Source organism: Sminthopsis crassicaudata, chromosome 3 (assembly GCF_048593235.1).
Source record: "Sminthopsis crassicaudata isolate SCR6 chromosome 3, ASM4859323v1, whole genome shotgun sequence".
In the NCBI taxonomy this organism is placed as follows: Eukaryota; Metazoa; Chordata; class Mammalia; order Dasyuromorphia; family Dasyuridae; genus Sminthopsis; species Sminthopsis crassicaudata.
Window position 1 is genome coordinate 407,922,394 of NC_133619.1, and position 18,066 is coordinate 407,940,459.

The following is an 18,066-nucleotide window of genomic DNA, read 5'->3' on the forward strand; positions in this document are numbered from 1 at the left end:
ATGATTCCCTCTTTGGGCCAATACTAATGACAGTAAAGTTCAAGCATTGTCTGTAGCCCATCCTCTCATGTTCCCCTCCACTATAATAGATCTTTTTATTTCTTTATCTGAAATAGTTTATCCCATTCTACCTCTCTCTTCCTTCTGTACCCAGTTTACTCTTTTTCATTCCTTGATAATTTTTTATATCATTCTCTTAATTTCACTTTATACCTATAACCTCTATGTATATTCTTGCTAGCTTTGTTATTAGTGGCATATGTATATTTCCTGAGGCAATTTTGGATTAAGTGACTTGCCCAGGGTCACACAGCTAGGACTTGTTAAGTGTCTAAGGACAGATTTGAATTTAGGTTCTCCTGATTTCAGGGCTGGTGCTCTATCCACTGCACCATCTAGCTGCCTCCAGTGGTATAATTTTTAAGAACTATAAATAACATTTTTTCCATATAGGGATATAAACAACTACCTCTATTAAATAATTTATGTTTTCTTTTATTTTTTACCTTTTTTTTTTGTTGTTTGTTTGTTTAATTCTGGTCTCCTTTTAAAAGCTTGAAGTACTTCTATTTTAATTAATGACCATTTTTTCCCTTGCTGTATTATGCTTAATTTTTCAATGTTATAACTGCTTAGTCTTTTGTAATCCTGATTGTAACTCCCCAATATTTCAATTGTTTCTTTCTGGTTACTTTCAGTATTTTTTCCTTGACCTGATAGTTCTGAATTTTGGCTATTTTGGCTTGGAGTTTTTCCTGAGGTAATTGGTGCATTCTTTCAATATCTACTTTGCTCTTTGGTTCCAAGATATCAGGCAGTTTTTCTTGACAATTTCTTGAAAAATGCTTTTCAGGGCTTCATTTGACCTTTGATTATGGCTTTGAGATAATCCAATGATTCTGAAATTCTCTCCTGGATTCATTTTCCAGGTCAGTTGTTTTTTCAGTGAGATATTTTACATTTTCTTCTGCTTTTCATTTTTGTATTTGGTTGATTCTTGATGTATCATAGAATCATTAGCTTCTACTTGCCCAGTCTAAATTTTAAGGGGTTGTTTTCTATGGTTAACTTTTGTACTTCCTTTTTTATTTAGCCAGTTGTACTTTTTAAGGAGTTGTTTTGTTTAGTGGTTTTTTCCTATCACCTTTTCTATTTGGCTCATTCTGCATTTTAAGCAGTTGTTTTCTTTTTCCAAACATTGATTTTTTAAAAAAAATAATTCTTTTGCATCATTCTCAATTCTTTCCCCAATTTTCCTTCTACCTGTCTTATATGATTTTCAAGCTTCTTTTTGAGGTCTTACATGAGTTCTTTCTGGGCTTGAGACTCCTTTCCATTTTTCTTTGAGGTTTTTGTCCATAGGTGTTTTGACATTTTTATCACCTCTGAGTTTGTGTCTTGATCTTCCCTGCTGCCATAATAACTTTTTTTGGTCACATTCTTTTTGTTGTTGTTTATTTTTGCTCATCTTTTATGACCTTTTTCCTTTCTTTAAAATTTTAGCTCTGCTGTTGGAGTAGAAGGGTCACTGTCTCAGGCTTTTTGTGCCAAGGGCTGCAGACCCTGGCTGTTTACCTGGTGCTGCACTGATGTTGCCCAGAAGCCTACATGGGACTTTTCTATCTGGTGCTGAATCAAGTGGGTGTGTGGGGCAGAGTGTGGCTGGCTCTGCTGGAAACCAAAGAGATGTGGTTGCTTACCTGGTGCTGATCTACAGTTTTAGTGTTGGTGTCTGGTGTGTGCTGAGGTGGGGGGGAGAGAGATAAGAGGGAATGTTTCTTTGTTTCCCCAGAGCTATCATGAAGCATGATCTATTAATCTGAGGTTGTCTGATACTATGCTAAAACATGTGGCAGGAGCTGCCCCTGACCTGTTGCTTATGTGCTTAGGCATCTGTAGGGTTGGCCACTGCCCATTTGCCTGGGACTATGCTGAAGCCTGTGGAAGTCTTGGCTGCTGGAGATTGCCTGTTTGTCGTGGGCTTGGATCCCCCTAATTCTAAATTGAGCTCTATCTACTTTATCATCTAACTTTCTCATTTATTCTTTAAATACTTATTTAATTTAATTTAATTCATTCATCTTGACATAGTTTGTTTTTGGAGGTGGAATATAGGATTTTTGACTCACTGAGAACTATAATTTTCCTAAATCAGACTAAGTAAATTATGTTGTTTTATTAATCGGGATATTATATCTTGGTAAATCTTCTTTTGATTCAGAGATTTGAAGATATTTTATGTAATTCAGTATAGTACTTTCTGGAAGTTTCTTTTTAAGGCAGAAAGATAAAAGGGCATTCTGTATTTGACTTATGTGCTATACTGAAATAGTAAAACACCTTTTTATGAGGACAAGATCCAGCTTCATGTGTCAGGGGAGTCAATACCATTACTATCATGACCCACTGTTTCTCCTCTGTTCTTGTTTTAGTTGTTTACAATTCTTCATGAACTCATTTGTGATTTTCTTGGAAAAGATACTGTAGTGGGTTTGCCTTTTCCTTCTCTGATTCATTTTACATATAAGGAAACTCAGACAAAAACTGACTTGCCACAGATTGTATGTGTTTGAGGTGTAATTTGAATGCAGAAGTTGAGGCATCTGACTCCAGACCCAGCATTCTATCCACTCCACCACTTAGCTGCCCATCCACCTTCCTTTAGTCCTTGATAGAGGACCTAAGATCAGGTAATTTTTTTTTTAATCTTTCTTTATATCCCCAGTACTTAGCAGAATGCTAAGCACATAGTTGGTATTAAAATGCTAGTTAACTGACCAATTATTAAGTTTTCTTTGTAGTAGATACTATTGTTTTTCTTTATTTAAAAGGAAAAAAAGAGAACAGCTTTAGATATTGTACCTTATATTGATTAGAACAATCTGATTCTAGTATATTTCTTTTCCAACCCAGACCTGAATCTCACTAAATTTTTCTCATTTTTCTTCATCATTCGTTTTTCTTAATACATTTCTTTCTTAAATTCATCCTTCCATTCAAACTTAACTTCTCACATTCTTCTGTTCCAATTTTGCTTTCTAATTTTTTCTAATGTTTCTTGTACTATTAAATTTTTAAATTCATTTTTTCAGGAATTCTTTGGCCAACATTGCATTTTTGGGGTTTAAGAACTCAAATTTCACTCTTTCTTTAGTCTGCTTACTTTTTAAATTATTTAAGCTTTCCAATTATTCTTGGGGTTTTGTGGCCATTCCCTTTTCTTTTCTTTTCTTTTTTGAAATTCTAGTTGTAGCTTTTACATAATTTTCTTCTCTTGAATTTTGTTCTGAGAATATCTAAAAAAGTGTGTATTTTTTCCTGTACTCTTCACTCTTTGCTGAGTTGTGTTACCTCATCATTGTGGCTTCTGTTAGAATTTCTCTCATTTTCATTATTGTAGTTAGTGGTTTTTAAAGCTAATTTGCTTTTCTGATTATTTTGAGCATCTGAGAGAAAGTTAGGCAAATGTCTGGCACTTAAACCAGTGCTATAGTTAGCAATTTTCTTCAGTTTTAACATTGGGATTTCTTTTTCTCTTTCTTTTCTTTTCTTTTTTTTTTTTTTTTTTTTTTTTTTTTTTAACATTTTTAACATTGGAACCTAGATATCATTGGAACAGAGCCCCTGAGCTTGTGTTTTTTCAGTGCTACTACATTTCTTTCATGTAGGTCACAATTAGGGTTTGCTCAAGTAGATCCATGAATTTCGTCTTGCCTAAGAATAAAGGAATCTGGTGCATTGCTGCTGAAAACAAACTTTAAGGAATGTCAGTTGTGTTGCTTTTGAAGGTTCTTGGTGGGAATCTATGCCACCTGATCATACAGCCTCTCGTGGCCTCCCTATGCACTGCTATCAGCATGTAGAACATGGAGCAGGAAATACATCTTTGGAGAGCCTATTAATGTGATATCCACATTTTTTTCTTTTCCTACTGTTTACTAAAATGCATTTCTTGCTATTTTGAAGTGTGAAGGTGATCTGCTCAGTCATATCACTAGACATCTGAACAGTTTTATAGCGTAGTTAACATTGGTCTAATTTGGAAGTGCTTGCCATATTTTACCCTGATAGGAACCAATGAGTAAAGTGTTCCTGGGTTTAAGCTGAATATTATTGATGGACACTGCTGCCTTCTTACATAAAGCAAAATTGCTGATTTAAAAGCTTAATTACCTTAGATTTTAAAAAGTTACCACATGTATATGTTGCTCAACAGAGCACATGCTGATTCATACAAGAACATAATAACTTTTTTTCTGATCAGTTCTACTCTAATTTTGTACCTACAGGGAATGAATATTTCAGAACCATGGCCTTCTCAGGGATAGCAAAGGTAGTCTGTTACTAGACACATATAGCTCTGATAATGATCATGACCAAGGCATAATATTGCTTGGTAATATATCTATCTGGCATCTCATTTTTGCTTATTCAACATGAGCCAAACTAGTAAAGACATTTTATAAGAAAGTTGATTTCAGTATGTACTTAGATAGTTTTCAATTTCATAGCATTAAGGATATAATTTTTAATGTTTCTTGTGCATAGAATTATGTTTAAAATCAAGAACAGAGTCAAGTTTGAGGGAAAATTAAGGATTTTATTATGTTTTCAGAAACATCAGATGATGATGTTTCTAAGTATAAATGAAGTTTTCATGAGAATGCAGTAATACAAATTCTTGAAATGGTGATTAACAAAATTGTCGTGTCATATTAATAGACTTTACTGAATGAAGAATATATGAGGATTCAAGTAGCTGCAGGGAATATGTATTTTGAAGCTAAAAGCTAGAGAAGTCCTTGCAAAAAAAAAAAAAAAAAAGTACATATATCTATCAAAGGTATGAATCCTGTATTTGAGAAATAGAAATATAGGAATCAGGAAAGACTAGCAGATGAATTAACTTGAATTAGATCTTTGAAAATAGGTTTGTAATACATTCTAACCAAACTGTATATTGCCTTACCCAAATTTTTGGCAAAATTCAGATAACATTCATATTATAACAAATTTATAATATTTATTGTGTCTAGAGCCATCGTTTTTAGTTTTCTTTGTTGAAAGTGATTAATTATATGGCCATATTTTTAAACAGATAATGAAAAATTGCATTTTTATTGCATGTGAGAGTATATTTTCATCAACAATTTGAATAATTGGAAATATCTTGTGATTTATCTGTTTTCTAGGTAATTCGATTCCATGGTGGAGCTCTTCCTGCCTATATCATGTCTAGTATCCTCCTTACTTATGGAGGACAGTTACAGTCTCTAATTTCAGTAGGTAAGAATGTCCATGAAGATTTATTTGTTATTTATAATGAAGCAGCTGTTAGTCCATTTTATTGCAATAATATTTTAAATTCAGAGGAATAAAAGAACTTTAAAAATTAGCCATATAGTAACAGATTATTTTTCTTTTTTCCCTTCTTCTATAAGCTAATTTTTAAATAGTTGACATGTTCTAGAAGACTATCTAGATATTTTCTCCAAATATATTAGTCACATCAGTCCTTTTGTGAGAGAAATTTATAATCAAAGAACTAAGGTTTGAATCCCATCTCTTTCATTTCTTATCTCTGAGACCTTGGGCAAGTAATTTAAAATTTCTGGCCATATCTCCTGTCATCTGTAATATGAAGAGAGTAAACTGGAATGACTTTCGAGACCCTTTCTAGTACCTCTTCTTTTGAGCCTAGAATCCAGAGTTGTGCTAGTAAAATGCATAGACAAATAGATTCAAAGCCTGGTAAATAAATCCCTAAACCCCACTGTCATAACTGTTGTCTTAAGTCTTGCTAATGATTTTCTGAACTATCTGGCCCCCACAAAAATTATTTTTGCTGTTTATGCTCTCATTCAGCTGACTACATTTACCTTTCATTTTGTGAAGACATATAATTCTAAGAGTAGGGGAAAGGAGAGAAAAAAACTATTTGAAGTTAGCGCATTGTGGCTCTGCTCTGGTTGGCTACGTGTATGACCTTGGGCAAATCAATAACCTTTCTTGACCTATTTCTTTATCTGTAAAATGAGGGGGAACTTCTAAGGTTTCTCCCATTTCTTACCAAGCTGTAAGCCATTTGAGGATAAACTTTTTTTATCTCTTTTATCTCTCTTATTGCCTAGCATAGTTCACTGGCCTGAATCCAGATATTTATTAATTGTTTATTGATTTCTTTTTTGTATCATGCCCTTCAAGAATTCTTGAATCTCAGATGTAGAGAACACATTATAGAATGTTTGGCTAATTTGTTAGTATGATTGATTTAGACATAGAGGCTTTGATGTTAGAGGTCATCTCAATCAGCCATCTTGTTTGGTCTCAGACTGCCTCTTGTTCTGTTTTTTTTTTTTTTTTGGTTTAATTGGAATTAAGTGATTTACATAGAGTCATCACAGAGCTAGGAAGTATTAAGTGTCTGAGGCTGGATTTGAACTCATTTCCTCCTGTCTTCAGGGCCAATGCTCTATCCATTGTGCCATCTAACTGTCCCCTTTAAAAGCTGCCTCTTTTAAAATCTGTTTCCTTGAGTTAGAGACATCTGTGGGATAACAAAAATAGCATTTAAAGAGCTTGGTTCAAATTATTTGTCTGCTCCTTATTAGCTAGATGAGGATAGACAAGTCATTTAAACTTTCTGATCCTTGGTTGACTCATTTATAAGTCATTTATATATTTATAATTATTAAGTATTATACTTAAATTCCTTTCATTAGATTGTTGTAAAGAGCAAATTTTTGCTTTGTAAATTGTAAAGTGTTAATAAATGTCAACTATTATCATATTTTTGTTTAAAAGGCTGAATGGATCAGATTATCTCTAAAATAATTTAGTTCTTCATCAGATATTACTCTGGCTGTTAAAGACAAGTACTGTTCTTAAAACTAAAAATATTGCATTTATTGGCAATTCTCTAAAATAACTCATGCTTAATTACAATGAATTCTATTTAAATTTTCTCCTAGGCCATTGTTTAGATTATACCACTATGTTGGATAGAGAAGCCAAGCCATACAAAGTTGATCCTTTTGTAATAATTATGAAATTCATGTTGGGGTGAGTTATGTTTTTCATATGGCTTAATTTTGCTTAGCGGCTAAAACAGCATGCCACTTGGTAAATATCAGTTCCCCATGTTATTGCCCTTCCTTCACAAACTGGCTTATTTGCAATTGTCTTTTGTAGCATATAATAAGAAATTAGACAAGTTCTGTTACTATATTTTGAAATACTTCATATTTTGAAATAAGGGTCATGATACTTTTGTTTATAGTCAGTCCTAGAAATTAGCCATCTTCTCCTGTTCCAACATGAATTTTCCTTTTAACAAAGAATAAGTTCAGCAGAAACAACTGCTAAAATAATCATTCTGACACTGTGTGCAACATTCTTTCTTCATCTACTGCCTTTCCTTGAAGAATGAACTTGGTATTTTGTTATCTATTATCTGGGAACATTTAAGTTTTTTAGTTATTTGCTTATATTTCTTATGACTTTTGTATTGACATTGTTGCATCGCATATATTGCTATTTTGTTTCCTTTTATTTTCCTCTAATGTTACTTAAATTTATCAATACTTTCTACGTAGTAGTATTCTATTACATTAGGTTTGCATGTACCATTCATCAATTGATGAGCACCTACTTTTTAAAAAAAAATTTTTATTATAGATTTTTATTTACAAGATATATGCATGGATAATTTTTCAGCATTGATAGTTGCAAAAGACTTTTAGAATGACCAATAAAAGGGAAATACAAAGTTATGGGGATAGTTATGATAAGAAATTTAGAAAAGAAGCTAATAATTAAAGAACAAAGTCATCCTTTTCAAACTAAAAGATTTGTAAGAAACAGGGTAACTGATTAGACTTAATGCATATTATTCTTTAAGTTTTTAGGAAAAAATGAGAATAAGTACAGAAATTAAAAACATGAACTCATCCCAGTTCACTATTATAAAATAATAGTTAGGATCTGTGGAAAAGATAGAGTTTTAGAGTCTCAGGATCAATGTGTAGTCATCTTTCATAGAATCACAGTATCTCAGAGTAGAAAGTAACTAACTTTAGAAGTTAGCTCTTACCTAAAAGCCAGATAGATCCCTTACAACCCACGTAGTAAATGATCAACTAACATCCACTTCATCAAAGGTGTTGCTTCCAAAAACAGTTCAATCCAATCAATCCTCCCATAAACATTTGTTAAGTTCCTAATTTATGCCAGACATAGTAGTACTAAGCCCTAGCAATATAAAAAATAGCAACAGTACCAGCTTTCAAGGAGTCTGTAGTCTAAAGGAGGAAATACTTCATAAACAACTATGTTCAAACAAGCTTTTTACAAGATAAATTTGAAATATTCAACAGATTCTCATAGGGAAGATAAATGCATGTACATATATAAATATATAGAAAATAACTTCAAAGTAGTTTTAAGAATGAGGGCACTACCAACCAGGGATATCAGGAATGATTTGTGCAATGACACATAAACTGAGATTTGAAGGAATAAGGAATTCTAAGAGACAGAAGTAAGAAGGGAGGTCAGTTTATATTGTAGAGTACAACAAAAATAGAGTACATTATAATCATGAAATACAGATGGTGCAATTTCAGGGAAACAGAAAGTAGAACATCCTCTGTGGAGAATAGCAAATAGTCTACTAAGATTGTACAGTAGAGTACATAAAAAGAAAAAGTATTAAAAATACTGAAAAGTCAGGAGAGGACAAGTTGTAAAGACTGTTAAATCCCAGGCAGAGGAGTTTATAATTGATCTTAGAGATAATAGGGAGCCACTAGAGTTTGAGTATGGGGTTGACTTAGACAAATCTTTGCTTTGCTTTATTTTTAGTGACTATCTGGAAACTATATTAGACTAAGAAGAGACTTGAGATAGGGAAATCCAAAAATGTAATGCTATTGAAATAGTCCAGGTGATAGAAGATGAAGGCATGAACGAAGATGATGGCTGTGTGAATAAAGCAAAGAATATAAATAAAATAGATGGTGTGAAATAGAAATGACAAGATTTAGCATTTGATTTGTTATGTGGAAAGTAGAAGAGTTGAAGATGACATCAGGGTTATAAAGATAAAGGATATGGTGGTACCTCTCATAAAAACTGGAAAATTAAGAGGTAATATGGCTTTTGGAGGGAAAGATCATTAATTTTTTTGGACATATTGAGTCAGAATATTTTACAAGCAACAACAAAATAATTTCCACAATTAGAGTCACATAAGACCTATTAGTGGCTTTAATAAAAGACTACAAATCTTGCACTATTATATATCAAAGATCAAAAGACTAGAGTTGTGATGGAAAATATTATATACAGCAAAATTAAGCATCATCCTGAACATAAAAATATTGGGCATTCAATGAACTGCTTGGTGTTCTGGAATTTGTTGCAAAAAATCCCCTAAACTTAATAGAAATTTTGACATACAAAAGCCAAGAAAAATATAAGGTAAACATCAAAGAATAATTTTGGGGAACTCAATAAGAACAAATTGTTCGTATTTTATTTGTGGATATATAAACCATATGTCTAAAATTGTCATAGTAATTGGATAGTTCAAAAGTAAATTGGGATAGAGCCGAGTATGACGTGATTCTAAAAAGCAAACCATGTAGGAAAAGGTAAAAATAGTAATTATGCTATATGAATGATGTTCAAGAGGAAGAACTGAAACAGAGGAATTAGATGGGGGAGGAGGGCTGGTAATTCTCAGAAATGGGTTACAGTACTTATAAATCTAGAAGGTTATAAAACCCTCCAAAATTTATAAAGAAATAAGAAGAGAAGGGAATAGGACAAGACAAGATATAGAACAGTAGATTAAGGGGAGTAGGATAAAGTGTGTAGATTAATGGGAATGGAATAAAGAAGGAAGGGAAAATTAGAAAAGGAAAGATGAGAGGGATCCTTGATGGGGCAGAGGAAGTTAAGTAATAGCAAGGCAAGATAGCAGTTGGAAGTAAAATGGAAGAGTTAGCAGAGAGAGATAAGTGCACAAACACAATAACAATTAAGCATAAAATTGGGGAAAAATAGAGGTAGGTAGTAATCATTGATCTCAGACAAAGTCAAAGTTAAAAAATGATTCAGTCAAAAGAGAACATTATTATGTCAGCCACAAATTTGTTTTACACTATTCAAAACAACTTTATAGTGTACGGTTGGAATATTTAAATAAGGGAAGGATGAGTTGGTGGATTTAGAAATATATGGACAGACTTGAACGTAAGATGTTTCTATCCCTTCAGAGAAACAGGATAAACAAGCATAGTAAAATCCTTAGATTTCTATGAATGTGTATGATTATAGACATCTAAGTGTATATGTGTATGTATATGAGTGTATGCACCTTTGTATGTTTGTATATGTGTGTGCTCATGTTTGTATGTATACATAAATATATCCATGCTTAACTGTAGCCTACTTGTGAGAGGTTAGGAGGAGGAAAGGGGAAAAAAAAGAATAAAGTAAAAAAGTACACAGCAGAGAACAAAAGAAAAGATAGTTCTGAAAACAATGTGTTCTATTATTATATATGTTTTCTTGAAATGGAGATTTATTGTTACATATTTTGAATCCTTTCATGTTCTGCTATGCACATGACAGTTTTTCCTCTTTTTGTTTTTTCTATTTTGTATTTGTCTTAAATAAATATATCTGATTTAAAAATTAAAAGACTAAATAAATATGCTACTAATGAAGATGAAATTAAAGCAATTTTAAGGAGTTATTTGCCCAATTATATGTCAGTAAATTTAATAATTTAAGTGAAATAGAAAAATAGTTATAAAAATATAAATTTCTTAGATTACCAGAAGAAGAAATAGATTACCTAAAATAGACCTACTTTAGAAAAAGAAATTGAACAGGCTATAAATGAGATTCCTGAGGAAAAAGAAACAACAGGCCCAAATGGATTCACAAGTGAATTCTATCAAACATTTAAATATAAATCAATTCTGATATTAAATAAATATTTGGAATAATAGGCAAAGAAGGGATTCTACAAAACTCTTTTTATAAAGCAAATAAAACAAATACTGATACCTAAACCAGGAAAAGTAAAAATGAAGAAAGAAAATTATACACCAATTTCAGTGAAAATCTTGAATACAGTACTAGCTAAAAGATTATATATTGGAAAAATTATGCATTATGGCTAAATGGAATTTATCCCAGGAATTCAGGAATTCAAATCATATAGGAATGATTTGAAGGAAAACTATTATTAACATAATTTATTATATCAATGATAAAAGTAAAACATGGTTTTATTAATAGATGCAAAAAAAGCTTTTGATAAAGCACAACACTCATTTCTATTAAAAATGGCATAGATTAAATTTTCCCTGTGGATTGATTTTTAAAAATTTATCTAAAAGGATTAGCAAACATTATTTGTAATAGGGATATACTAGAAATTTTCTCAGTAAGATCAAGTGTACAACAAGGTTGCCCCATGTCACTAGTATCTAATATTACATTGGACATCCAAGTAGTATCATGAGAAGAAAAAGAATTAGAAGGATATAAAGTAAACTCACATAAATTGTCACCATTCATGTGTGTCACAAACACAACCCTGCAAGAAGAAATAAGAAATAATCCATAACTATAGATAGTATAAAATACGTAGCTGCCAAATGAAATCCAGGAACTATATAAACAATATTTTAAAAAAAAGTTTTCTACAAATGAAATTATAGTTAAATAGTTGGATAGATATCAATTGTTCATTAGCAAGTGAAGCCAATATAATAAAATGACAACTTTACCTAACCTGATTTATATACAAAAAATTATTTTTATTGGATTAGAACAAATAATAATCAAAATTCATTTGGAAGAACAAAAAGTGAAGAAGATCAAAGGAAAATGAAATACATATATATATGAAAGAAGTTTAGCAGTACCAGATCTTAAACTATATTATAAAGTAGTGATTATTAAAACTGTCTGGTGCTGGCTAAGAAATAGAAAGGTAGTTCAGTGGAACACAATTAGACATAGAAAATTTATAGCAGCAAATAAATATAGTATTTGACCTTGTATTTTATAAGTGTAAAGACTTAAAATTTTGGGATAAGAATTCATTATTTGATTTTTAAAAAGTGTTGGGAAAATTATAAAATAGTATGACTGAAAATTAGACATAAACCAACATTTTTTATACAATTTATTAAGATAAAGTCAAAATGAATGCATGATCTAGATATATAAAGAGAGTGCAAAAAAAGTTGAAGAACATGAAACATATTTATAAAACTTGAGTAGTTGAACAATGTGTGGGGTAAAATGGATAATTTCAAAAAAGTTTTTGTGCAAATAAAAGATGTAGTCAAGATCAGAAAGAAAGCAGAACATTTGAGGAAAAAGTTTTTGAGACAGTTTTCTCAGATAAAAGTTTTATTTATATCTCAAATATATTAAAAAACTTTCATTACCCAACTGATAATCAAAAGATATAAGCAGGCAGTTTTCAGATGAAGAAATCACAATTTTTAGTTACATAAAAATGCTCTAATTCATTATTGATTAGAAAAATGTACCTTAAAATAACCTTGAGCTATCATTTTTTACTTATCCAATTAGCTAAAATGAAGAGGAAAGCGACAAATATTGGAGGGCATATGGAAAACATGGGACATTAGTTCATTTTTACTAGAATTTATAAACTGATCCAATCCAATTAGCTATCTGGAATTATGCCCAAAGAATAATTAAATTGCTTATACCCTTTGATCCAGACCTACAAGGTCTATTTCCAAAGATGATTTAGAGAAAAGGAAAAGAACCCATATATTTTAAAATGTTTACAGTACCTCTCTTCATGGTACTATATGCCATATACTACATGCCATTTCTCTTCATGATGGCAAAGAACTGGAATTTGCAGGGATGTCTGTCAGAGAACAATTGAACAAGTTATGGTATAGGATTATGATGGAATATTACTGTACAGTAAGAAATAGTTCCATGCTCTTAGAAAAACATGGATAGATGCATGAAATAATGAAGAGGAAAATGAGCAGAACAAGAGAACATTATGTATAGTAACAGCAATATTGTTTTGAAAACAATTTTGAGGGAATGTCATTTTTTACTATTATAAATACCCAAGTTAACTGCAAAATATATATGAAATAAGATGCTGTCTGTATCCAGAGAAATAACTGATAAATAAAAATAGTTATAGAATGATTTTACATATATATATATATATGTTTGTATATATGTATGTGTGTATGTGTATGTACATATATATGTATGTATTTATTTGTGTCTAATCATAACCATCTGTAGGATGGGGGAAAGAATAGCAAGTTATACATAATAGAATTTTTATGTGCAATCATTTTTTATCTGTATTAAAGAAATGCCTGTTTTATTCTGTAAATTAATAATAGAATAAATTTTTTAAATAAAAAAAATATAAATACTTAAAACAACTAAACACAAATGGTTTTTGTTTATTTGACTATTTTGGTATCTGTAGAATTGCTCACTTTTATTACCATAGATAAAAATTAACTGCATTCTTTTATAAGTCATAATGAAATTAAAATACAAACATAGTTATTTAAATAATCAATTTGATAAATGTTTAAAATTTTAATGTATATTCTTATTTCCTAAATTAGGGGTTTTTAACATGAATTCATTTTTAAAATTGTTGAGATATTTTTATAATTTTTTGTAATTGTTGATATAAATGATTTCTTTTATAGTTTCATGTATTCTATTTTATTCACTTAAAAATATTCTGAGAAGGGCTTTGTGAGCTTCTTTAGATTACCAGAGTGGACTAAGACACACAAAAAAAGGTAGAAAACTCCTGCTCTACACAGCCTTCAAAATTTATTTTACCTAGATAATTACTTTAAAGTTTTGCTTTGTCTTTGAAAATGTGTCTCTATAGGACAAATACTGGTCTTTGATTAAGTTTGAACTAATGTACTTTTGATTTTAAAAAAAGACTGTTCTAAATGAATATGATGATTGAGTTCTATAAACATGTTTAGACTAGTTAAATGATAAATGTGTACATACATAATATCTGACTATAAGCATGATATTTTAATTAAAATATTGTCTTTTTTTTTCTTTACAGCTATAATTGGTTTAAAGAAATTTGGGATAGTTTCTTCTTACCAGAATTAGATGCCATTTTTCTGAATACACAAAGCATGTGTTTCCCACTTGTATCATTGGTCCTCTTTCTGTTTGGAACAAGTATTGCATACTGGGGAGGCATACTTTCTTCTTTATCTGTGAGGCTTCTTTCTTCACTGTGGCTAACTTTAAACAGGTAAAAAAAAATAAAAACACATTTCAATCATTGTTTAAATCTTTCTTCTTTAAGATTTAAGATTACAGATTAAAGCTATTAAATAGTTTCATAAACTGTGTTCTTAAAAGAGAAACTTAAAGATTAGTTTATATGTTTCCCTAAACATTAATTGTAGATAATTTACAAATTAATGACTGTTCACTTTTATCATCATAGTTAATCATTTTAAGATATTCTGTATTTTTTTTTTTTTTGCAAATATAAGTAAATTGAAATATATTTGAATTTGGCTATACTGCATTTTTCTCAGTGAGTAGCTCAGTTTTAGGACTATATTTTTATATTCTCATACCTATAGTAAAATCTTAACATAATGGTTCCCAATTAATATTCTGCTTACACACCTCAAAACTGTTTTATGATGCCATTTTCTCTTTATCATATCACTCTTAGATCATTTGCTAGGATTTCTGGCATGAACTAGTTATAAGTAACTCCCTCCCCCTTGCTTGTACTATACTCAGATATTGTATTTTCAGTATCATTCCCTGCTTCTTGACTTCATTAAAATATAATTATATCCAATTCTTCCACAAGTTTTTAGAAAAATGAAAAAAAATCCCTTCTCACTAAAAATATTTGGAACCCTAGGCTTTAAGATTTAAATTAAGGTGATTATTCTTCACAACAGGTATATAACTAGAACTACCACTTCATTGCTAATTGCCCTTCTCTATTTTGTAAATTCACCACTTTAGTTCTTATTAGCTATAATATGTATATATAGAATAGATAATACATTTAACTTTGATTTCTACTTCTGCTTGTAATCTGAAACTCTGAAAACACTTTTAATTAATTACAAATGTCTTGAAATACTTCTTGTACTTAAAAGTTTTAAAATTCCAACAATTAACATCATTTAAGATTGTTATAAACCTAAAATTTTCTTAAACTTATCTTTCCCAAAATGATGACCATTGGAACCACATTGTTTCTAATATATGGCCATAGGAATTGCTTAAATGAACATTTTTTTTTTCAATTATGAAACATTGATGCTTTGTCATTGCATTGATCAGCATTTTTAAGTGTTTCAGAATTGTTCATTATCAAAGTGTTGATGTTACAGTATAAATTATTCTCCTGGATGTGAGATGCTTTTTAAAGAATTTTAAAAGACTGTATTCTTGTTATTTTAGACCCTCTGAAATCCCTAATGACTCCAGGTTGATAACAACAAGATTATTATTTCTGATTATGCTTCTTCTAATAATTGGTTGGACAACTTGTGGAGCACTTGCAATACTTCTCATCTATCTTTACTATGTATTTAAGGTATCAACTTAAAAGTCTTTTAACTGGAATGTTAGAAGGTGCTCATCATTATAGTAAATATTCCATACAGACTCCTCAAAAAGAGTTTATAAATTATTTTTGCTACTATTATGACCACTATATTGGTTTAATAAGCTGTAAAATGTATAGTAAAATTTGGTGCTTAATGGCCAAAAAAAGGAAAAGAGGAGAGAACAAGCATTTATTAAGAGCCTGCTATGTTTTGGGCACTGTGTTAAGTACAACTACTATCTAATTTGATAAAAGGAAAATAGGAGTTAAAATCCACCTTGAAATGTGAAAAGAGTAACTAGATTTTCTGTAATAGTTGCTATGGGAAAAGTAGCATGGGATATGGGAGGTGGTGGCCCACACATACTTGGAACAGATTGATGACAAGTCAAATAATGAAAAAATTGGTTGAAGCACAAAACTGTCAACTTACAGAACATATAGAAGATTACTTACCTAGAATGGCTTGCTAGGTTATATATAGAATTGAGAGAGTAGGTAAAATAAAATAAGGTAATAATAGTGCAGGAAGATTGTAACAACTAGTAAACTGAACTACTTTTTTTTTTTGGAGAGGCAGTATTTCTTTTCTTTTATTGATATGTTTTATTTAATATGCTTTTAACATTGTTATGCAAAGGCTTTTTTTGTCACCACCATCCCCCCCTTCCCTACTTATTTTGGATATAGCTGTTATGCATAGCAGTAAATTAGTATAAATGATTCCCTGTGGAAATTAATACTGCTTCTTTCATGGTTCTGTGATCTCATCAATGGAAATGTTATCCTCAAGGATGTCATTCCACAGCCATGCTTTCTCATCATCCTTGTGCATATTCTCCCATAAATTCCTTATGAGTGTCCACCCAACCTGCTTAGGAGTCTTCCTCTGGATCCCTTGAAATTGTATAATTTGAAAATGACTTCTGTTGGGATTACTCTTCTGTTGGGACTCTCAGAGATAGAAGAAGACTCTCTGCATTACATCAGGCCTGACGGGGCTCTCTGCAGGAAGGGAAGTCACTAATAAGGACAAGAGTTAACAGCAACTACCTGGAGACAACGGTTCACTACAGGAAGAAGAATCTGTCTTAAAGATTTGAGTAGACACAGCAGATCTCTTCCCAGAGAGCGATCCGGCAGCTTCTAGAGACGACAGCACGCTACAGACTTCCCCATCAGTAAAAAATTAGCTGCCAAGATAACAGTTTTCATTTTTTTAAAATGGAAACTGATGATTACTGCTGCTGATAAATCAGTGACTAATTACTTATACCACTAACTTTATAGAACAAAGATCAGAGTCACTACTGAGTTTAAAAAAATGATATTGTATGCAAGATACAGCTTTTTTTAAAGAGGCAATTGAGGTTAAGTGACTTGCCTAGGGTCACACAGCTAAGAAGTGTTAAGTTTCTGAGATCAAATTTGAACTCAGATCCTCCTGACTCCAGGACCAGAACTTTATCCACTGCCCTCTAAACTAACTATTTACACTGAAAATAGAATAGTATAGACTCCTACTATTTTCTCAGGACATTCAATTCATGAAATCAATTACTACATCAAGGAAACTAAAGGATCTGAAATTATGTGAACAAAATAATAAATACTATCTTTGCTAGATGCCAAGAGATAGTAGCCAAAGATAACTCAGGTAAAATATCAACACATACATAAGACAAAAAAGGTGACAGAGGATTATGAGCAGTATTATGGCATAACTTTGTTTTAACAAAATATTTGACATGATATTTGATTTAACAAGATATCTGATAAGCATCCAACACAAGAATATTTATGAATGAAACTTGAAAGACAACAAACATCAGAAAAGAAAAAGATCTGTGAAGATTTTTCTAACTATTCTCCTTCAACTACTATGATGCATCACATCTATCCTTACAGTATCCTAGATACATACTAGGAAGGAGAGCTTGCCCAAAAGAAAACAAAGGCAGGGAAAATTGAAACAGAAAAAATCTGTACAGAAGAGGTCTAAGCTGAAGGTAACAGAATTTTGAGGGTGATGTGTTTCAAGGTACCTCAAAGAGGAAACAATACTCACTGCTTAGGAAAAATCATTTCATTATTTTTTACAGAAAAGGTAATTGGAAAAATATATGTCTAATTTCCCTCTATAAAATCTTAGTGACAAGACTTACATGATGAAATATAAAGTAAGTAGATACAAGAGAATAGTATTCAAAATGATTCCTACGATGTAAATGAAAACCACACTTAAAAGGCACTTGAACTGATTAGTAATGATCAGTCTTAGTCCTAGAGAAGAAATGACTAGCTATGCCATCAGACACAGTTTTTCTCTCAATTTTGTTTGTTTTTCTTTGTCATAAAGAAGAGTTCATTTGAGGAGATAGAAATGATATGTT

At 31.0% G+C, this 18,066-nt stretch overlaps 1 protein-coding gene across 3 annotated transcripts in view; it reads left to right on the plus strand.

Moving 5' to 3' along the window:
- PGAP1 (post-GPI attachment to proteins inositol deacylase 1) overlaps positions 1-18,066 on the plus strand; it is an 87,182-nt gene that overhangs the window by 54,993 nt on the left and 14,123 nt on the right. For all 3 annotated transcript variants that reach the window (XM_074302801.1, XM_074302800.1, XM_074302802.1), the window contains 4 exons: positions 5,193-5,286; positions 6,972-7,062; positions 14,144-14,341; positions 15,526-15,661. In XM_074302801.1, coding sequence (XP_074158902.1) covers positions 5,193-5,286; positions 6,972-7,062; positions 14,144-14,341; positions 15,526-15,661 — 519 coding nt within the window. The remainder of the gene's footprint in view (positions 1-5,192; positions 5,287-6,971; positions 7,063-14,143; positions 14,342-15,525; positions 15,662-18,066) is intronic.